The 22,479-nt window shown below is 46.8% G+C and overlaps 1 protein-coding gene across 3 annotated transcripts in view; it reads left to right on the forward strand.

The window, feature by feature from the left end:
* TET3 (tet methylcytosine dioxygenase 3) overlaps positions 1-22,479 on the forward strand; it is a 111,325-nt gene that overhangs the window by 42,923 nt on the left and 45,923 nt on the right. For all 3 annotated transcript variants that reach the window (XM_090281526.1, XM_090281527.1, XM_090281528.1), the window contains one exon: positions 13,768-15,901. In XM_090281526.1, coding sequence (XP_090137652.1) covers positions 13,768-15,901 — 2,134 coding nt within the window. The remainder of the gene's footprint in view (positions 1-13,767; positions 15,902-22,479) is intronic.

Raw genomic sequence — 22,479 nt, forward strand, 5'->3', positions numbered from 1 at the left:
TGTGAATACAACCCATGTGTTACTAGAGGAGGGGAGCTGTCCATCAGTGGGGAGGGGAAGAAGGAGTGGAATTTGCATGGAGGTGGACACTGAGCTCCAGGACTTGGGCAGAGGGTGGAGCTGGAAAGTCCAGTTCCTTGGCCAGTGGCTGGAGAAATGGAACAGCTGAGCTGGTGGTGCTGGTGGCCTGGAAAGTACTGGGTGGGATTTATTGGCCAGCTGGTTAGGGAGCAGCCATCCCCTGAGAATCCATTCTTAGAGATTCCACTTTGGAGGATGTGCCTGGCATTGGCCTGCTTCCTGGCCACTGGGAGGTTGACTGCAGACTTTTCATCCTGGATGAAAGTACCTTCTTGGACCTGTGTCTTCTAAATTGATACTTAACTGCTGAGAGTCAACAGGACAGCCGTAGGGACTCTGCTCCTCTGATTTCCCCTTTCCTAGAGGCGCTACATGGTCAATGAGAACTTTGCTGTCTCAAGATAAATAGTCTTTATCTTCACACAGCCCTTCTGTTGCTCTTTCTTAGAGGATTGTTAATCTGGTTTTGATGGGTGTTCACCCTCTAAGAGTTGGGAAAGACCTGGAAAACCTGGTGGTGATTCTGTACCTCCAGCTGTGTTACGGACCAAATGAGGTGTCTGAGGAGTGGAGTTCCTCACTTCTCCAACCTCTCAAAGTCGTGGGATGAAGAGGCTTGTACCAGCCAAGTCTGGGGAGGAAGAAGTAGCAGTTCTTTTCTGAACACATACTGAGCTCTCTCTGCTAGGTTCTGAAGCTGTGGTGGGAGCCTCATCCCCTAGGAGCTCACAGTGTAGTTGGTAATACAATCTAAGGAAAAGATGCCCAGCAGAAAGTGTGCTGACTGTGGGATCTGGTTCAGACCCTGTGCTGGGCAGGATGGCCATGGGGGACTTGACCAGGAGGGATTGATTTCATTCCTCACCTCACCCTCTACATTGAATCATTTACCTCCAGAACCATGCCTTATCCCTGACTCTCTGTGATTGCCTTAGTTCAGGCCCTTGTTATCACTGATCCGGATAGTGGCATTCATCTCCCAAATGGTCTTCAGGCCACCAGCCTTAGACTCTGCAGTCCTTGCTCTGCTGGAATACTTGAGTGCCCATCCTGGAATGTAAATCTGCTCTATTGTGTTCATGCTGTGCGTCACACACCTGCCCTCCCCACACTTGATGCTCAAGACATGCTCAACAGCTTACCCTTCCCTGCCAGTAGTTTACCCTTCCCCAGTCTGCCAGGCCTTCTTATGAGTCTGTGCCTTTGCAATGCTAGTCCCTCCATCTGGAATTCCTCCTCCTTCCCCCTCCTCCAAAGCACCTGCCCATCTTTTGAGCCTCATCCTGAAGGTGAAAACTTTCCTGACACACATGTTCACCTGCCCAGAGAGAAGTGACCCCTACCACCGTGTATAGACTGTTTTCACGGCGCTGATATGCTTTAGGGGCATTTGTTTGTTTATAGGTCTGTTTCTTGCCTTCCACCTTATAAACTTCTTGATGTTCCTAAAATAAACAGTCTGGTTTATTGTTGGTAAGAAGCCACCCCAGAATTTAGTGGCATAAAACAGCAGTAATTTTATTATGCTCACAGGGTCTACAGGTCCAGAAGCTACAGAGCATGGGTAGCTTGTCTCTCTTCCTTGATGTTTATGGCATCAAATGGGAACCCTTAAAAGCTAGAGGTAGCTTGATGACTGGACTGGAATCCTCAAAGGCCATCTTGCCTCACATATTTAACAGGTGATGCCAGCTGTTAGCTAGGACCTCAACTGGGCACCTACACACGGTCTTTCCATGTGACCTGGGCTTCCTCACAGTGTGGTGGCTGGGCTCCAAGAGTAAGTGTCCCAAGAGAACCAGGCAGAAGCTGTATTGCCTTGTGTAATCTAGCTTTTAAAGCCACTTAGCATCACTTCCGCCACCATCACAAGCCCAGCTGGAGTCAGGGGGAGGGAATGTAGACCCCCACCTCTCCATGGCAGAAATGCATGTGGGATAGAAGGATTTTAGTGACCATCTTTGAAAAACAAAATCTGTCACACATGCTAAGCACTGGGTGCATGTACGTGGCATTCTTAAAACATGAAGGTTGAGCAAGGAAGAGTTATGAAGTTGGTGGCCAGGAGTCTTGAGGGAGGGCGAGATGTGATCAACAACAGAGATCGTAGGGTGGAGAAAAGATTGTGTGTGTGGGTGCACATACATATATGATGAGGAAAGGGACTTGGGGTGTATAGAGTTGCTTAAATGAGCCACTGTCAGGTTGGAAAATTTAAAAATGTATACACACACCAAGGTTCAAATTAGGAGAGCAAGAACAGAAAGGGAGGAGATGGGATAGAGAGGCATCCATGTTTAGAGTTGTTTGGATCTGGGGACTGAGTATTGGAAGAACGTGGATGATGTTTGAGTTGGAGAGATTGGTAAGTGCAAGAACACTCACAAAAATAGGAGAACTGGAGAAGGAGCAGTTGGAGGTGGGGAGGGGGAATTCAGTTCCATGTTAGACTGCTGACTCATGTTCCAGGGGTGGGGGTTAGCTGGAGGTCAGCTGAGAGGTTCAGACAAAGGGCAGACATTGAGAAGCATCCTCAGAGTGTGGTGGTTGCCGACGCCCAGAGTGGGGTGACAATTGAGGGAGAAACTGGAGGGTTTTAGTGTTGGGGCACATCTGAGCTGGGAATTTGAAAGAGCCTAAACAGCCCCCACCCTCTTCTAGCATTGCCTGTCAACAGTCACCACATAACTGCTTGGTTTTCTTTTTCTTTTCTTTTTTTATAAAGAATTTATTTTTAGAGGAAGGGGAAGGGAGGGAGAAAGAGAGGGACAGAAACATTGATGTGTGGTTGCCTTTCATATGCCCCCGTTGGGGGCCTGGCCCACAACCCAGGCATGTGCCCTGACGGGGAATCGAATTGGCGACCCTTTGGTTTGCAGGCCGGCACTCAGTCCACTGAGCCACACCAGCCAGGGCTGCTTGGTTTTCTTTTTGACACCTCCATTGATCAGAGCTTGCTACCTCCTGGTTGTTAGAGGGTGTTCGGTACATTTTAAGTATCCCTAAATATTAAAACTCTTCCATAAATGAGCTAAAGTAATCTCTAAAGCTTTACCCATTTTCTTTTTTTTTTTAATATGCTTTATTGATTATGCTGTTACAGTTGTCCCAATTTCTATTCCCTTTGTTCCCCTCCACCCAGTGACTCCCTTCTCTCCAGTTTCCCGCCCCCCCTTAGTCCATGCCCATTGTTTGTGCATGTAGTTCTTCTCAACATCTTCCTATCTACGCTACTCCCTCCTAGTATGCTTAATTCCTGTACCATCTCCCCCCAATATGTTCCCCATACCTATAATTCATTTCCCACTTTTGTTGCCTACTTAGTTTGCCTTTGTTTCAGTTCCCTAGCTTCTGTTGTTGGTTGTTGTGATACAGTTTTCATTTTAATGTTCATAGTTTTGATCCTCTTTCTCCTAAACAAGTCCCTTTAACATTTCATATAACAGTGCTTTGGATCTGATGAACTCCTTCACTTTACTTTGTCCTGGAAGCACCTTCTCTGCCCTTCTATTCTGAATGACAGCTTCACTGGATAGAGTTATCGTGGTTGTAGGGTTTTGCTTTTCATTACTTTGAATATTTCTTGCCAGTCCCTTCTTTCCTGCAGAGTTTCTTTTAAGAAATCATCTGATAGTCTTATTGGGACCCCTTTGTACGTAATTCTCTTCTTCTCTCTTGCTGCTTTTAAGATTCTCTCTTTATCCTTAATTTTTGACATTTTGATTATAATGTGTCTTGGTGTGGTTATCCCTGGGTCCAGACTTTTTGGAACTCTCTGTGCTTCCTGGACCTGTAAGTCTAGTTCCTTCCCCAAGTTAGGGAAGTTCAATATCTTTTTGCATAATTTTTCAATTTCTAGTTGTTCTTCTTCACCTTCTGGTAACCCTGTGGTTTGGATGTTTGCCCGCTTATAGCTGTCCCATAGGTTTCTGAGCCTCTCCTCATTTTCCTCACTTTTCATTTCCTCTTTCTGCACTGTTTGACTGTTTGTTCCTTCCCTATGTTCCAATTTGTTGATTTGATCCCTGGCTTTCTCTCCCTCACTACTAGTTTTGTATGTGTTTTCATTCATTTCAGCAGGACTAGCCTTCATTCCTTCCCCATCTTGTTTAAGATCTGTTGTTAGGTCTGTAAACATTCGTATAACCAAAGCTCTGAACTGTGCCTCAGAAAGATTTCCTATCTCCTGAGCCGTTAGATTAGATATTTGCTCGCTGGTCAGCTGTGTGATTGGGATCTCTATCATGATCAGTGCCATCCTGACCATTTTGTGTTTACCTTTGCTTCCTTGGCGGGGCTGTCACACCTCCTACACTATAGGGGGCAGAGCCCCCTGCACACCTCACTACTGGGTGACCCTTCTCACCACACTGTGGCGCTTTGTGTGGGGGCGGGGGTCCAAGATGGATTCCTGCGGTTCACTCTTCTGAGAGACTGGAATCCTCCTCCTCCGTCTTCACGCCCTCTGGCCCTCACAGTCCGAGGCAATGGGGGGTCTGCCTTCCCCGGCGTTGGAATCGCAAGCTGACAGGTTTGGTCTGCAGCCAGGGGTGCTCCCCAGGCGCTTCTCGCCTCCCCTTATATACGGGTGTCTGTGATTATCACCGTCCTGCCGCCGTCGCTGCAACCGCTGCCACCAGCACAGCTTGACCTCTTCGCCCCGGCTTCGCCCCTCCTACCTGTCCGGACAAGCACCACTTCTTTATAACTTCATACGTTGGACTTCCATGTAGCTTTATTTTCTGGAACTTCTGGTTATTTCTGGTTTTGCGGTAGTTGTATTCTTTCTTAGTTGTGGAGGGAGATGGAGCGTGTCAGTCTAGGCTTCCATCTTGGCCACAAGTCCCCTTTACCCATTTCCTAATTCCACTTTTAGCACCACTCAAAACAAGTTGAATTCTTTCCTGAAACAACAGACCTTCAGATGCTTAAAAACCTTGAGTTTTGTCTTCTTCAGAACCAAAGGAACCTGTTCCTTTGATGGTTTTGAACTGTCCGGTTTGCTCTCCTCTCTGTCCCCTCAGAGGGTGCAGCCCCAAAGAGAAGCCCATGTTTCAGGCAGGGACTGTCTGGGCAGAGCAGGGCCATTGCGGCCTCTGCCACAGGTCCTGTTCTGGTCAGGTCTGTGTGTCTAACTACAGGTCGGGGCTCGTTAGTGGACTATAGAATGCAACTTGCAAGAAGGAGGGTGGGGGGAGTCATTGATCTAGTAAGGAGAAATACTGTTTTGCAGAGTAGTCACTTATATAAGTATATAATAGCTCATGGTATAAAATGTAATTCTCACTGTAGATTATAGTCATTGTGATGCATTTCTTCCATCTTTCATTTGCACAGGTGTGGTTTGGAGCCCCAGCCTAGGACCCTATTTACCCTGTTAGATTGTTTTTCTCTCCAGGTTGTTGACTTTTCAGACCTGGTCCTGTCACTTAACATAGGTTTATCCCTCCCGTTTTCAGCATCTGTCTATTTGGTAAACATGCCTTGCTATCATTATTGATAACTGTTGAACAGGGAAATTCTGAGGACAGAGCAGTGTGGCAGACTTCCCCTGGTTGATGCATCACCTGTAGCCTTACAGAGACTCACAGGGACTCGACTGTACTTGAGATATGTCTGTGCAGCCCGTGGTGAGCCAGCCTGCTTAGCCTGTAATTCTCTGTAGCTGGCCCACAGAGGGATCACAGCCGACCTTGTAAAACGTGAATGTATATAGCCCGAGTCACAAAGCCCAACGCGTATAGGGCTTGGCAAGTAACACAGGTGAACAAAGCGATAATTCAGGCAGTTGATAAATAATTCCTAACCCCTGGCCTTGGTTTCAGAGAGTCAGTGTGGAATGATGAGGCTGGTGTGAGCTGGAGTGGTAGACAGAGTTGCCAGGCAGACATGTGGACCTTGAAGAAAATCTCAGTTTCATGTGAAATTTGATTTTAACATTGGCAAAGTATATTTTGATTATGCTGTTACAGTTGTCCCAATTTTTTTTTCCCCTTTGCTCTGCTCTGCCCAGTACTCCTGTTCCTTCCCACAGTCCCTCACCACTTAGTTCATGTCCATGGGTCATGCATATAAGTTCTTTGGCTTCACCTTTTCCTATATTATTCTTAACTTCCCTCTGTCTATTTTGTACCAACCGATTATGCTTCTTAATCCCTGCACCATTTCCCCATTTCTCTCCCTCCTCCCTCCCAGCTTATAACCCTCCAAATGATCCCCATACCTATGATTCTGTTCCTGTTCTGGTTTTAGTTGGATTTTGTTTTTATTTTTAGATTCAGTTGTTGATAGTTGTGAGTTTGTTGTCATTTTAGTGTTCATAGTTTTGATCTTCTTTTTCTTAAGTAAAGTCCTTTGACATTTCATATAATAATGGCTTGGTGATGATGAACTCCTTTAGCTTTACCTTGTTTGGGAAGCACTTCATCTGCCCTTCCATTCCAAATGATAGCTTTGCTGGATAGAGTAATCCTAGTTGCAGGTTGCCTTTTATCACATTGAATACTGCTTGCCAGCCCCTTCCTGCCTGCAAAGTTTCCTCTGAGAAATCAGAGGCAACTCCCTGTAGACAACTCTCCGCCTCTCTCTTGCTTCCCCCAGGACTCTCTTTATCTTTCACTTTTGGCATCTCAATCATGATGTGTCCTGGTGTGGTCCCCTCTGGGTCGAACTCGGCCAGGACCCTCTGTGCTTCCCAGACCTGTATGTCCATCTCCTTTGCAAAATTTGGGAAGTTTTCCTCATTTTTTCAATTCTTGCTTCCTCATTCTGCACTGGTTGATGGTTCTTTTCTTCCTTATGTTCCAAATCATTGATTTGAACCCTGGTTTCCTTCCCTTCACCATTGGTTCTGTGTGGATTTTCCTTCGTTTCACTTAGCATAGCCTTCACTTCTTCTCTTATGTGTTTGCCATACTCAAGCATATCTGTCAAGCCTGTGAGCATCTTTATCACCAGTGTTTTGAATTCTGTGTCTGTTAGGTTTCTATCTCCTCATCTGTTAAGTTGGCTATCTCCTCATGGCTTAGTTCTCCCACTGGAACCTTGATCCGTTTCCCCTTTTGGGTCATACTTCTCTATCTCCTCATTGTGACAGGCTCCTGTGTTTGTTTGCCTCCGCATCCCAGGTAGAGCTGTCGCTCCTGTTACGTTGAAAGGGTCGAAGCCTTAGGGATTCAAAAGTACAGGGTGACCTGATTCACCACGTTGTGGCGCTGTATGTGGGGGAGGGGTCCAAGAGGGAACAATGCCACCTTCCCAGTACTCGCCCCTTTTCCAGGCACTCTCACATTTTGTACACCAGACTGGTGCCTTTCTAGCTGCTGCCCTGGCTGTCATTCCCAGAGTGGGTGGGTCTGCGGACTCCGCTGAGACCGGCAGTTTCTGCCTTCACCCCAATCCCCACTGGTCAGCACAATCAGAAGCAATGAGGCTTGATTTACCCCAGTGCTGGGACCGTGAGCTGCTAGGTCTAGTGAGGAGCTGAGAACGCTCCCCAGGTGTCGCTCCTGACTTTTTAAAATGTGTGACTGCACTTTCCACCAGCCTGCCCTTGCTGCTGCTGCTGCCACTACACCGCATCCTCTCCGCCTCAGCTCCGCCCTTCCTACCTGTCTGGATGAGTATTTCTTTTTTATATCTTTGTTTGCTGGACTTCCATGCAGTTTGACTTTCTGGAACTTCTGGTTCTTTCTAGTTTTGAGGTAGTTGAATTTCTTCTTAGTTGTGGAGGGAGACGCAGTGTGTCTGTCTACACCTCCATATTGGCTGGAAATCTCCCAATTATGCTTCTTAATCTCTGCACCATTTCCCTGTTTCTCCCTCTTCTCCCTCACAGCTGATAACCCTCCAAATGATCACTACATCTATGGTTCTGTATTTATTCTGGTGGTTTGCTTGGTTTGTGTTCGTTTTTATTTTTTTAGATTCTGTTGTTGATAGTTGTGAATTTGTTGTCATTTTACTGCTCGTAGTTGTGTTTTTTTCCTTCAATAAGTCCCTTTAACATTTCATGTAATAATGGCTTGGTGATGATGAACTCCTTTAGCTTTACCTTGTCTGGAAAGCACTTTATCTGTCCTTCCATTCTAAATGACAGCTTTGCTAGATAGAGTAATCTTGGTTGTAAGTCCTTGCTTTTTATCAGTTTGAATACTTCTTGCCAGTCCCTTCTTGCCTGAAAAGTTTCTTTTGAGAAATCTGCTTATAGTCTTATAGGAACCCCTTTTAGGTAACTCTCTTCTTTTCTCTTGCTACTTTTAAGATTCTTTCTTTATCTTGAACCTTTGGCATTCTAATTATGATGTGTCTTGGTGTGGTCGTCTTTGGGTCCATCTTGTTTGGGATTCTCTGTGCTTTCTGGACTTGTACATCTATTTCCTTCACCAAATTTGGGGAGTTTTCCTTCATTATTTTCTCACATAAGTTTTCAATTTCTTGCTCTTCCTCTTATCCTTCTGGCACCCCTATGATTTGGATGTTGGCACATTTAAAGTTGTCTCAAAGGTTCCTAAGCCTCTCCTTATTTTTTTCAATTCTTGTTTCTTCATTTTGTACTGGTTGACTGTTTATGTGTTCCTTTTGTTCCAAATTGTTGATTTGAAACTCCACCTCCTTCCCTTCACCTTGGTTTCATATGGATTTTCCTTAGCCTTCATTTCTTCCCTTATGCATTTGCCATACTCAAGCATGTCTGTTAAGTCTGTGAGCATCGTTATCACCATTGTTTTGAATTCTGCATCTGTTAGGTTGGCTGTCTTCTCATTGCTTAGTTATCCCACTGAACCTTGATCTGCTCCCTCTTTTGGGCCATACTTTTCTGTCTCCTCAACTTGACAGGCTCCTGTATTTGCCTATGTGTCTTAGGTAGAGCTGTTGCACCTGTTACATTGTAAGGGGCGGAGCCTTAGGTACTAGTCAGGGCACGGTGATCTGTTTCTCCACATTGTGGCGCTACATGTGGGGGAGGGATCTGAGAAGGAACAATACCTCTTGCTCAGCTCTCGCCCCTTTTCCATGCACTTCTCCTGCTTCCCATATTAGACTGGCACCCCTCCAGCTGTTGCCCTGGCCGTGGTTCCCAGGGTGGGTGGGTTTGCAGATGTTTGAGGACTCTGGGGGCCCTCTAAACAAGCGGGCTCTGCTGAGAGACTGGTAGCTTCTTCTGCCGCCTTAATACCCACTGGTTTTCACAGTCAGAAGCAATGAGGCTTTATTTTCCCCAGCACTGGAACCATGAGCTGCACGGTCTGGTCAGGGGCAGGGGTCACTCTCCAGGTGTCCCTTCTGACTTTTATATTGTGTGACTGACTGCACTCTCTGCCGGCTGGCTACAGCCACCACCGCTGCCACACTGCATCCTCTCTGCCCTGGCTCTGCTCCTCCTGCGTGTCTGGATGAGAATTACCATGCAGTTCGATTTTCTGGTAGTTCTGGTTGTTTTTAGTTTTGAGTTCGTTTATTCCTTATGGTTGTGGAGGGAGGCGAATTGTGTCTACCTACACCTCTATCTTGGCCAGAAGTCTAGAATGTTTCTTTGAAACCTATTGTAAACTGAAGTGGCATAAAGTGTAGAATTACTATTATTTTTTATTGAAAAATAATTGAGCGTTCCCAGCTCCAATAAATAAACTCCCAAATCATACCAAATACACTGATTTATGTCCAGTTTTATATTAAGCATAACATCCTTAAGCGTTTTCGTAAGCTTTTCTGATACTTTAGGCCACATCTTGCTGAGGGATGCACAGAACAAATCTAGATAAAGCATTGATTCTCACAGACACAATTCAAAGTTATTGCGACTTGATACTGAGACTCTGGAGAAGGAGGGTGGAGGTGCCACTCCTGCCACTTGGTGCATGCTGCCTCTGTAGTGACTCACTGCAAAACAAATTCTGAGTGCTGTTCTCACTCTTTGCCTTTTTTTGTAAAAGTTAAAATCCCCTGTGGTTTTCTTCCAGTTAAGCAAAAACACATACTCATGTCAGTCTTTAATAAAAACAAAGCAGCATAATGCAAACTTTCGAAAAGCAGAGGGTACCCTTATAGGCAAAACAAAACAGATCTGTGGCAGATTTGGCCCTCAGCACTTGACTTTGTGACCTGTCAGCCAGGATGTCTCCTCATCTTCTGCTCCAATAACCACATGACACAAAGCCGTAAGATTAGTTCAACATTAATGGGTTGATTGATGGCCTTTGTTTAACCTGTCTCCTGTAGTTTCTTTAGTTACCCACTCAGAAATCTTACCTAGGGCTGTCCTCACTCAGTGTCTTGAAAGTTGAGACAACACTTGTCCTTTACCCACCTTTTGGCACCTTCCCCTGATGGCAAGTTTCCTCCGGGATCACCAGCAAGTGTGAGGAGTGTATGAGTGGGCTCCCCTGGCCAGGAAACTGGAATTTAGAATTCCTTAGTCTCCCACCTATCCTGGCTTCACTTCCCTCATACCTGTGTATACCCTTCCCTTTCTTCTTCTTCCTCTTCTTCCTATTCTCCTTCTCCCTCCCTCCCTCCTTCTCCCTCCCTCCTTCTTCTTCTTTCTTCCTTCTTCCTCCTCCTTCTTTCTTCCTTCTTCCTCATCCTTCTTCTTTCTTTCTTCCTTCTTTTCTTTTTCCTTCTTCAGCATTTTCCTTCCCAGGGAATTTAGAGGCACGAGAGCAGGCTTAGCCCCTTCCTTATTCTCATTCACACACCAAAATAACTTTTTCAATCCTTTTTGTTGTCTTGGCCATTTTGGGGAAGCCTCAGGTCACATAGCATTGTTTTTCCTGGTAGTGTTTCTGTAAATTCACAGTTCTCTCTCATGTTTCTTCTTGCTTATGAGTGCTCATTTGGGCTTTAATCGTGAGCAAGTCAGCTTTGACCACCTTGGGTTTTGTAGCCTTTGCAGCCATATTAGTTTAGGTTTCTAAGAAGGAAGGAAGGGAGTACTGGGTGATCAGCCACACTTCTAGAGGAACGGTGTGTGTTCCTAGTCTTCCACCAGGGTCCGGGAGAGGCTGGCATATTTTGTGGCTAGTGGGGGTGGAAGGCCTTTCACTGGACTGAGAATGTGTTACTGAGCAGCTACAGGCAGAAGGCAGGAAGATCTGGACGTTGCCTCGAAGGAACCACCAACTAGTGAGGGAGGCAGCTGCTTGAATAATAGTAGTGGCATATGATAAGTGCTAATAGAGACATCTCTCGGGTGCCATGGGAATCCAGGGGGAAGAGCCACAGGTAATTCTGCCAACCAGGTCAAGGTGGGGTGACATTGTAGGATAAACCAAAGTAAGCTCACAGAGGTTGGGAAAGGCATTCAAGGCAATGAGGATTGCATTGGCAAGGCTCAGAAAAATAGGGGAAAAGCATGAAGGTCCTTTGTGTTCACAGTTGGGGCAGTGACAAGGATGGGGCAGCAACCACAGGCTGGGGCCTCTGCTCACCTCCTACCGGGCTAATCCCAAATCCCAGTTCCCAACACTGCTTTGGGACCCATGATTGCTATGGTTGACAGACTGGGGACTCGTATCATTTTGGTTACCTGTTTAATACCCTTATGTTCTACCTGAGGGACCAATTTCTTTTTTAAACTTATTTCAATAGAATTTTTAAACTTACAAAAAAGTTGCAAGAAGAGTACCTGGGACTCCCACATACCCATTTTTTTTACATTTTGCCTTATTTGCTTTTTTCTTTTTTTAAATATTTATTTATTTTTAGAGAGAGGGGAACAGAGAGAGAAAGAGAGGGAGAAGAACATCAGTGTGTGATTGCCTTTCATACACCCCCAACTGGGGACCTGGCTCACAACCCAGGCATGTGCCCTGACTGGGAATCAAACCGGGAGGCCGGCACTCAATCCACTGAGCCACACCAGCTAGGGCTGCTTTTCCCCAAATATGCATATATTTACATATGCATGGACAGTTATTTGCTGCATAATGACATTTCAGTTAACAACGGACCACACATGCAGTGGTGGTATAACATATAGCCCAGGTGTGTAATAGGCTATACCATCTAGGTTTGTGTAAGTGCACACTATGATGTTTGCACAATGACAAAATCGCCTAATGACATATTTCTCAGGATATATCCCAGTCATTAAACAGCGCATGACTATAACTTTTTCTGAACCACTTGAAATTAAGTTGGAGATAACTATGAACATTTACCCCTAAATACTTCAGTGTGTGTGTGTGTCCTAAGGGCAAGGACATTCTTTTACATAACCATAGTATGATGATCCAAGTCAAGAAAACTAAGATGGGCACAATATGATCTTATCGATATCATATTCAAATTTCATCAGTTGTCTCAATGAGGTATTTTATAGCTATTTTTCCTCAGTCCCAGGTCTAACCCATGAGCATGTATTTTGCTATCCTGTCTTCTTAGTCTTGTGTAAGCTGAGAGAGATGTTAGTCTTCCTCGTCTTTGAAATTGGTGAAAGGGGCAACCCAGGTACTTTCTAGCGTACTTCAGTTTGGGTTTATCTGATGTTTTCTCATGATTAGGTTCAGGTTATAGGTCTTGGCTGAAGTTGTATGTAACTGGAGTTATAGCCTTTGCTATGCATCATAACAAGAGGCATATGATGTTGGTTTGTCTTGATATTTGTGATGATGATAACTTGGATCATTCGGTAAAGGTGGTGTTTCCCAGGTTTTTCCATTTTGAAATTACTGTTGTAATGAAGTAACTTTTGAGGACATGTTTTGAGACCATGTGTGTATCCTGTGCCTTTGTCAGACTTTCACCTGCTTGTTGTATATCCACTGACGACTTTCTAAATCCATCATCCCTTCTATATATTGTTTAAATTGGTGTTCTACTGAAAAGAAGAGCTTTCCTTTCTGGAGGGATGAATCTTGCAAACTCAATTCTGCATCTTTGTGTTAGCTTTTAACTTGCTGGACATGGCCCCCTTTCCTCTCATACCCTCCCTCCGCTGTGTGCTTTGGTGGACATTGGCTCCCTGGGTTTGGGGAGGGGCCTGGATCTTCTTCCAAGCTGTAATGGGCTTGACATTAACAAGACTGGCTCAGCATGAGGCAAAACACATGTTGTGTCAGATCCTCCATGTTTCCCTCAGGCCTGGGGCTGGGACCATTGCCCTGTCCCAGACTCTGCACTCAGCCTGGCTTAAGTGAGGACAGTAATGGGCAAAGGAAAGAACTGTGGGTTCCTTCCCACTGCGAAGCTGTAGATGACCCCTTGTCCTGGTTCAATTTGTTAATCTAATCAAATTTGTCATACCTGTTTTACACTTATGACATATTGTTACTTGGTGCGCTTGGATAGCTTTCTTTCTCTTCTGACACACAAAAAAATCAACATGGTTCTCCTGTCACCTTGGTCATTGCAAGTTCCAAGGCCTTTTTCTGTGTATCCTTAATAAATACTTAGTTTCAGGAGACCCTCGTCAGTGTGATTAGTCTGAGGCTCTAAAACGTCTGAGCAGCAATCAGAATTCGGCACTAGGAGCTCTTAAATCTGCCTTCCATTTCTGCTCATGCAACTAGCTGGGAAAGGAGACATGGGAAGGTGAGCTGAGGTTCAAGCTCTATGAGAGACAGAGAAGGTTTACCAGGAAAACAGGAATTAGGTGTTCATCTTAGTGGTGTGAAGCAGGACAAGCTTTTCAAATATTATGGCTCATCTTTTTCCTTTTCTCTCTTTCTCTCCCTCTCTCTCCAGACAGGCTCAGAGCTCAGCCCAGTTGATGGACCTGTTCCAGGTCAGATGGACTCAGGGCCAGTGTACCATGGGGACTCAAGGCAGCTAAGCACCTCAGGGGCGCCGGTCAATGGTGCTAGAGAGCCCGCTGGACCCAGTCTGCTGGCGGCTGCAGGTCCTTGGCGAGTAGACCAGAAGCCCGACTGGGACGGTGCCCCAGGCCCAGCTCACACTGCTCGCCTGGAAGATGCCCACGATCTGGTGGCCTTTTCGGCTGTGGCCGAAGCTGTGTCCTCTTACGGGGCCCTTAGCACCCGGCTCTATGAAACCTTCAACCGTGAGATGAGTCGCGAGGCCGGGAACAACAGCAGGGGCCCTCGGTCAGGGCCTGAGAGCTGTGCTGCTGGCGGCGAAGACCTGGACACGCTGCAGGCAGCCCTGGCCCTCGCGCGGCACGGCATGAAACCGCCCAACTGCAACTGCGATGGCCCAGAGTGCCCTGACTACCTCGAATGGCTGGAGGGGAAGATCAAGTCCGTGGTCGTGGAGGGAGGGGAGGACCGGCCCCGGCTCCCAGGGACTCCGCCTCCTAGTGAGGCTGGCCTCCCAGCACCAAGCAACAGGCCACTCCTCAACTCAGAGGTCCCCCAGGTGCCTCCCCCTCCCCCAGAGGGCCTGCCCCTGTCCCAGAGCGCCCTGAGTATCGCCAAGGAAAGAAACATAAGCCTGCAGACTGCCATCGCCATCGAAGCCCTCACCCAGCTGTCCTCTGCCCTGCCCCAGCCTTCCCACTGCACCCCCCAGGCTTCTCGCCCCCTTCCTGAGGCCTTGTCCCCTCCCGCCCCATTCAGATCTCCCCAATCCTACCTCCGGGCCCCCTCGTGGCCTGCGGTCCCCCCTGAAGAGCCCCCGTCCTTTGTTCCTGACAGCCCTGCCTTACCCCCAGCCACTCCCAGAACAGAGTTTCCCGAAGCCTGGGGCACTGATACCCCACCAGCAGCTCCCCGGAGCTCTTGGCCCATGCCCCGCCCAAGCCCTGACCCCATGGCGGAACTGGAGCAGTTGCTGGGCACTGCCAGTGATTACATCCAGTCAGTATTCAAGCGGCCCGAGGCCCTGCCCATGAAGCCCAAAGTCAAGGTTGAGGCACCCTCTTCTTCCCCAGCCCCAGCCCCCATTCTCCAGAGAGAGGCTCCCACGCCATCTGTGGAGCCCAACACGCACCAGAAGGCCCAGGCCGCCCTGCAGCAGCACCTCCACCATAAGCGTAGTCTCTTCCTGGACCAGGCCCACGATGCCTCCTTCCCGGCTCCTGCAAAGTCTCCTGCTCCCGGCTGGTGGACACCCTCAAGCTCACCCGTCCCGCGGCCTCTGGACAGACCACCCAAGGAGAAAAAGAAGAAGCCCCTGACACCAGCTGCAGGTCCTCTGGGAGCCGAGAAAGCCACTCCTGGGATCAAGCCCACTGTCCGGAAGCCCATTCAGATCAAGAAGTCTAGGCCACGGGAAGCACAGCCTCTCTTCCCACCTCTGCGGCAAATCGTCCTAGAAGGGCTGAGGACCCCAGCCCCCGAGGATGCGCAGGCACATCCACCTGCCCCTGTCCCTGCCTCACAGGGCTCTGCTGTCCCCCTGCCCCCAGAACCTTCTCTTGCGCTATTTGCACCTAGTCCCTCTGGGGACAGCCTGCTGCCCCCTACTCAGGAAATGAGGTCCCCCAGCCCCATGGCAACCCTTCAGTCAGGCTCTGCTGGCCCTCTCCCCCCTACCGATGACAAGTTGGAAGAGCTCATCCGGCAGTTTGAAGCCGAATTTGGGGATAGCTTTGGGCTTCCTGGCCCCCTGTCTGTGCCCATTCAGGATCCTGAGAACCAGCCAACATGTCTCCCAGCCTCTGAGAGCCCTTTTGCTACTCGCTCCCCCAAGCAAATCAAGATTGAGTCTTCAGGAGCTGTGACCGTGCTCTCAACCACCTGCTTCCATTCAGAGGAGGGAGGCCAGGAGGCCACACCCACCAAGGCCGAGAACCCACTCACACCCACCCTCAGTGGTTTTCTGGAGTCACCTCTTAAGTACCTGGACACACCCACCAAGAGTCTGCTGGACACACCTGCCAAGAGAGCCCAGGCCGAGTTCCCCACCTGCGACTGTGTCGGTAATTCCTCCTGGGTGGCAGGGAAGGGCAAAGGGATGTGGCCCAGTGGGCTTGGGCTCCTAGGGTGCTGTCTTTCATCTGTCAAATGGTTACTGTGTGCCAGCCACCGCTCTGGGGTCTGGGGACACAGAAATGAGCTCACAATCCAATGGAAAAGATATTGAAGGAAACTAACGACACTTTGTGGTACGCAGCATGTCAGTAGAGGTGGGCACAGGTGTTCTGTCACACAGATTGAGGTAAAGGCATTATGGAGGCCTTCCTGTAGGAGGTGGTGCTTGTGCTGAGACCTGAGCTTGGTGGCTGAGACTGATCTTGGTCTGGGGAGAGCAAAAAGGGAGGGGTATGTGTGGGGATGAACAAAAGGTGAGAGGCAGGCAGGGGCCAGATCTTGCAGGGCCCAGTGAGCTGTGGTTGGGAGTTTGACTTGATCTCTTAGGTAATGGTGAGCTTTTGAGGGGTTTAAAGCTTCTGACGGACTCTCATGACCTCTGGTGGAGAGGACAAATTGGTGGAGGACCTCTAAGAAAGATATCTTGAGCCCGGCAAGAAATCACAAGGGTCTGGACTGAAAGAGTGGGTGGGTGAGGGGTTCAGAGTGAGTGGGTTTGAGGGCCTCCAAGGAGGAGGGAAGGTAGGATGAGGACAACTCAGGTCTCTACCTTGGTGGCAATGGTCACTGAGAATATAGGCTTGAAGGAGAGGTGATGATTTCTGTTGGGACAACCTGAGTTTGAAGGGGCTGAGAGACTAGAGTCTGGGTTACAGGTTGAGACGTATTAGCATCCAGGCGATAGTTGAAGCTGTGGTGTGGGTGAAAGCACTGAGGAATGGGGTCCATTTCTTGCCTTCCAGACTAGAAGCAGCCTGGGCCTGTGAGGGCTGCCCCCCTGGACTTCTCTGTCTGGGGCAGGCAGAGGGCAGGGGGTGAGTTGCAGGTGGGGGTTGTCATTGATGCATTGGCTCCAGGGATCCTTTAGACTCCAGCTCTCTGGTATTTATGTGTGTTCCTGATGTTGACCAAAAACCACGTTGATGCTGGTGATGAGCCTGTTGAATTTTTGAAATTTTATGATGTACAGACAGGCTCTACAAAAAAGGCTGACTTCTCTGCTTGTAAAATAACGTTAGTGTCAGGTCCCTTGTGTGATCTGTTGAGACTTTGTGTCCCTGTCAATGGGGAGGAGCTGGGCGGTCCTGCCCAGTCCAGCTACCCCAGACTCCTGGAGTGCAGAGCAAAGGATCAGTGACAAGGAATCACTTGGGGAGCAAGAAAGAGTTGGCCCCAGGGCTTCTTTCTGGGGGTGAACAAATGTGCAGGGCCCTGCCAGATGCTCACAGACATGCTGTGGAATTATGATTCCCACTGAGGACTAATCCTGGGTCTGACTAATAATGGTATGACTTTGAGGGCCCCTTATTTCCCAGCATTTGGGAGAGGCTTGTTCCGATCATAGGCATTGGGCTCCCTTTGCCGCCTTCTCCCTTTGTTTGTGTGTGTCTGTCCCATCTGCCTTGTGTTTAGTGCATTATTAGGTGTGTCTCCCCCTCTAGGACAGGACGTATCCTTACCTAGTACTTAGGATATAGTTGACCCTTAATAAATATTTTAATTGTTGGATTCAGTTATATGGGTGTTATGTTTGATCAGACTAGTTTTGTTTTTTTAACTTCAATTCTAATTCCATCATTTCCTCATGTATAAAGTAAAAATGATAATAGTACCCCCTTTCCAGGGCTGTTGTGAGGAGAACATTAGTTAATATGTGTGAAGCACTTAGAACCTTGTCTGGAACTTAGTATGCACTCTAAAAGGGTTCACCATTATCAAGCCTGTAGAATGCAATAAGGTAAGAAGTAAAAATACATATATTGGGTGGGCCAAAAAGTCTGTTTAGTTTTTTCCATAAAGCAAAGACACATTTTTCATTTTCATCAATAACTTCATTGGTTTGGATATTTTGAGTATGACGACTATCTCCCGCTATTGGCTTCTAGTGGGCAGAGGCCAGGGGTGCTGCTAAACATCTTCCAGTGCGTAAGACAGTCCCACAGCAAAGACTTATTTGGCCAAAATGTCAATAGTACCAAGAAACTTCACAAACCACTTTTGACATGTTCGACCAGTCATAGCACCTTCTCCGTACACTGCATAAATCTTTTTTTTGCATTTCAGTTGCGTTTTTACCTTTCTTGACATAATAAAGCATAATATGATGAAAATGCTTATTTTCTTCCATCTTCAATATTAAAATGGCTGCACAGAAATTCACCAATTTTGATACTTTTTAAAAAAATGCAGGCTGATGTGACAGCTGTCACAATACAGTCTAACAAAATTTTCTCAAATGAAGTTACAACTAAGCGCTACTAGAGCCATCATACAGAAAAACTAAACTGGACTTCCGGCCAAGATGGAGGCTTAGACGGACACGCTAGGTCTCCCTCAACAACTATAGAGGAATACAACTACTTCAAAACAAAGGATAACTAGAAATTCCAGAAAATAAAACTACACGGAAGCCCAACATATGAAGTTATAAACCAGCGGTGCCATTTGGGCAGGTAAGAGTTAAAGAAGGCAAAGCTGTTTGCGGAGCGGCGGGCGGGGGGGCGAAAAATCCCGGAGGCAATCAAGCCCCTGGCGTGCGCGACTCCAATCAAGCCCCTGGCTTGCGCGACTCCGGGCGCTGGGGAGAGCAGCCGCAGCATCGCCTTGAACAGTGAGGCCCAGGGGGGCGGGAGGACGGATCCCAGTCTCCTAGCTGAATAACTGTGTGAATCCATCTTGGACCCCCGCCCCCACAGAAAGCACCACAGGGCTGCGAAATAGGTCGCAGACAGGCACTGGTCGCTAATTTGTGACGCGTACACAGGCACCGCCCCGGACAGCCAGCCCAGGAAAACAAAACGCATCTGTCAAAATGTGGCAGACAAATATAGAGATCCCGGTGGCACAACTCACCAGACAGCAGATAGAGAACCTGACAGATGAACAGATAAGAAACCTGTCAGAGGCTCAGTTCTGGGCCATTGTTATCAGGTGGCTTACAGAATTCACAAAAGAGCAGGAAAAAGATATGAAAGAAGCGAAAAACTTTCATAACGAAAGGAACAAAACCACATACGAGACAGATGGTGAGGAATCCAGAGTTCATTTCAACAAACTGGAATATGGAGAAGGAACAAGCAGTCAACCAATGCAGCGAGAGGAAATAGGAAGCAACAATGAGAGGATCAGAAACCTCTGGGACAGCTATAAAAGGCCCAACATAAGAATCATTGGTTTGCCAGAGAATGAGGAAGATGAACTAGAACTTGAAAAATTGAGTGAAAATATAATAAAGGAGAACTTCCCAGACTTGGGGAAGGGAATAGACATGCAGATCCAGGAAGCAAGGAGAGTTCCCAAGAGACTGGACCCAGGGAGAACCACTCCAAGACACATTATAATCAAAATGTCAAAAATTAAGGATAAAGAGAGAATCTTAAAAGCAGCAAGAGAGAAGAAAAGAATTATGTACAAAGGGGTCCCAATTACACTATCAGCTGACTTCTCAAGGGAAACACTACAGGCAAGAAGGAACTGGCAAGAAATATTCAAAGTAATGAAAATCCAAAACCTACAACCACGAATACTCTATCCAGCGAAATTGTCATTCAGAATAGAAGGACAGAGAAAGTGTTTCCAGGACAAAATAAAACTGAAAGAGTTCATTAGATCCAAACCACTGTTATATGAGATGTTAAAGGGACTGGTTTAAAAAACAGAAGCTAGGGAGATGAAACAAAGGCAAACTAAACAGGCAACGAGAGTGGAAAAGGAACTGTGGGTAAGGGAAGCATAGTGGGGGGAGGTCAACAGGGAGGGGGAGTGGGGAGAGGGAGGGAGATGATATAGGAATTGGGGATCATGGTAGGAGGGAATGGAATAGATGGAGAGAGATTGGGAGGAACTGTATGCACAACTAATGGACATAATCTAAAAGGGGGGGACAACTGGAGGGAGGGGGGCCACCAGGTGTAGGGGAGCAGAGGGAAGGGAAATTGGCACAAATGTAATATTTTAATCAATAAAACACATTAAATCTGGAAAAAAAAAAAGAAAAACTAAACTAACTTTTGGCCAACCCAATATTATAAAAGAAGAAAAGTGTTGGCTGTTGCTTGATTCATCAATCATTTATTTAATACCTCGCTCTGTGCTAGGGAAATAGTTAATCTCTGAAGGACTTTATGGTTTGTTTGAAGAGACAATATAAACAATAAAATATTCAGTTGCCCGTTCAACAGGTGTCTGCCAGGTACCTGTGCTATCATATGGAAATGGCCTGAACTGTAAGAGCACTCTGAAGCACCAGGCTTGGTTGTCATTATGGAGGGTAATGTTTTATTTAACAAATTCTTGTTCAGAGTCTTGAAAAATGCAGTGAACACAGATGGGGAGAGACGAGAAGGGGACCCCTCCAGACCAAGGAATGCACAAGCACAGTCTTAGGGGTAGCAAGGAGCAAGCTAGCAGGAGGTAAGACCAGTAGCACAGGGGTAGACCTGAACTCTGAGCGTTCTCCTGTGTTCCTTGGACCAGAGGCCCTTACCCCCACCCTGAGATGACAGGTCTCAGCTTTGAAGCTAGTAAGCAAAAGTGCAGGCAGTAAAACTCAGAAGAGGCAATGCTGGCAGATGGAGCAAGAGGTAAAAGGAGCAGAGATTCCCACTGCCAAAGATTTACAGCTCCAATCATGTCTAATGCTAAATAAGAATTAGAACCAAATCTACCTTGTGAAAAAAATACAGAGAAAAGACTAGAAGGAAATAGTGGTCAGACTATGGGTGACGTTTCCTTCATTGGGTTTCTGGATTTTCTGTAGTGAAATAGATGTACTTTATAATCAGGAAATATTTTTGAAAGTACATCCTAGAGATAGCATGGAAGATGGATTGGTGGAGGTTAATGATCTTGTTGCTAGGGACCAATTAGGAAGATGATGATGATGATGATGTAATAAAACCTTGCCTTCTTCCAGGCATGGTGTCAAGTACTTTACAGTCACCACCTCATTCAAGTCTCACAACATCCATAAGAGGTGGGTACAGTCAGTACTGCAGTTCCATCTCATGATGAAGAAAATAAAGTTAGATTAAGTAATTGACCCAGGCCAGAAAGCTAGCACATGGTGGAAATGGGATTTGAACCTCGACAGTTAGACTCTTAACCCATGTCATACAATGACTGAGATTGTTTAGTTGAGAAATGAGTCCTAACTTCAACAGTGTTATTAGGAATGAAGAGGGCCAAAGAAGAAGGGATTCACTTGGAAACAGTTTCTAGAGGTGCCAGAGTTTGCGTTAAGGAAAGCCATTCTAGGTTCCAGAAATGTCTGGACCCCACGTCTGGACAGGTGCTTCCATCAGCTGGTGTGGCAGAAGTGCCTTTGTGAACTTGGGCTCAGAACAAAGGTTAGGAATAAAGCTGCTCACTCCGGGATTCGCATCAGATGGGAACCATCTTCTCTTCCAGAAACTCACGCCTCAGCAGTGATAGGTAGAGGGGTGCAGATTGCTTGCCAGTGGAAGGAAGAATCTTCTTAGAAGTGACCGTGAAATTTGGAGATGCCATTAAAGCTTCACAATAAATGATTGATGTGTACTATAAAGCAACTTTATAAAAGCATAAAAATGTTTTATAGCAAAAGAAACATAATATTCAAGGTCTCTAGTGATTTTTGCCAAATACACAATTTTCGCCAATATGGACATCACCAGGTAACCAAAAACCCAGACACCAAGAGCATCGTTTTGTCCTTGAATTAAGACCATGGGTTTCTGAAGAAATGGGTAGGATTCATTATGGACTTGTCCTGTGAACCTAGACTTAAAGGCACCCTGGGAAGCTTTAAAAAATAATAAATTTAGAAGTCAAGAAAGGAAGTGCCTCACTCCAGAAGGTAGTATAATATGTGCAGTTTTGAGAAAACTTAGCCCAGGTTGAAGTCCCACACTGAGTTATTCGGGGAAGAGTATTGATAGAGTTCTACTGTTCTGAGGCACACATTGAAGACCCTGCTAGCCACCCTCAACCATCCTAAAACCACTCTCAGACACAGGGCAGTGAGCTGTGCGACTGTTGGCGAGGCCCTTTTGTGTTTTATCTATTCTCAGAAGTGGGAACATTCCCAAAGAGAGCCAGTTTGGGGCAGGGAAAGGATCCAGAGGACCTTTAAGTGGGAAAAGCATTCTTTGAGATCATCTGCTTAACATTTTATAGATAAGGAAGTAGGTCTGTGTTTACTTTTAAGTTTTGTCCTGATGTCTCTGAGGCCCCGTTTACAGGCAGCTGTAAGATCAGGAGACAGAGATGTTAGGGGTTGCCTTCATAGAAATGCTATATTTTTATCTGGTTGATCATCCTGCCCTAAAATAGCAGCCAAAGACCAGTACAAGAAAAATACCTCCTTTGCTTGGAATGTGATGAAAGTTTGGCTGAGGGAGGGATGTTGCCCTGCAAACGTGGCTGACAGCAGGATCCACTGGGTGACCTCAGTGTGGACCACTGTCTGGGGGACACAGAGACTCAT

The sequence above is a fragment of the Furipterus horrens genome, unplaced genomic scaffold, assembly GCF_987537825.1.
Source record: "Furipterus horrens unplaced genomic scaffold, mFurHor1.1.pri manual_scaffold_6, whole genome shotgun sequence".
NCBI classification, from domain to species: domain Eukaryota; kingdom Metazoa; phylum Chordata; class Mammalia; order Chiroptera; family Furipteridae; genus Furipterus; species Furipterus horrens.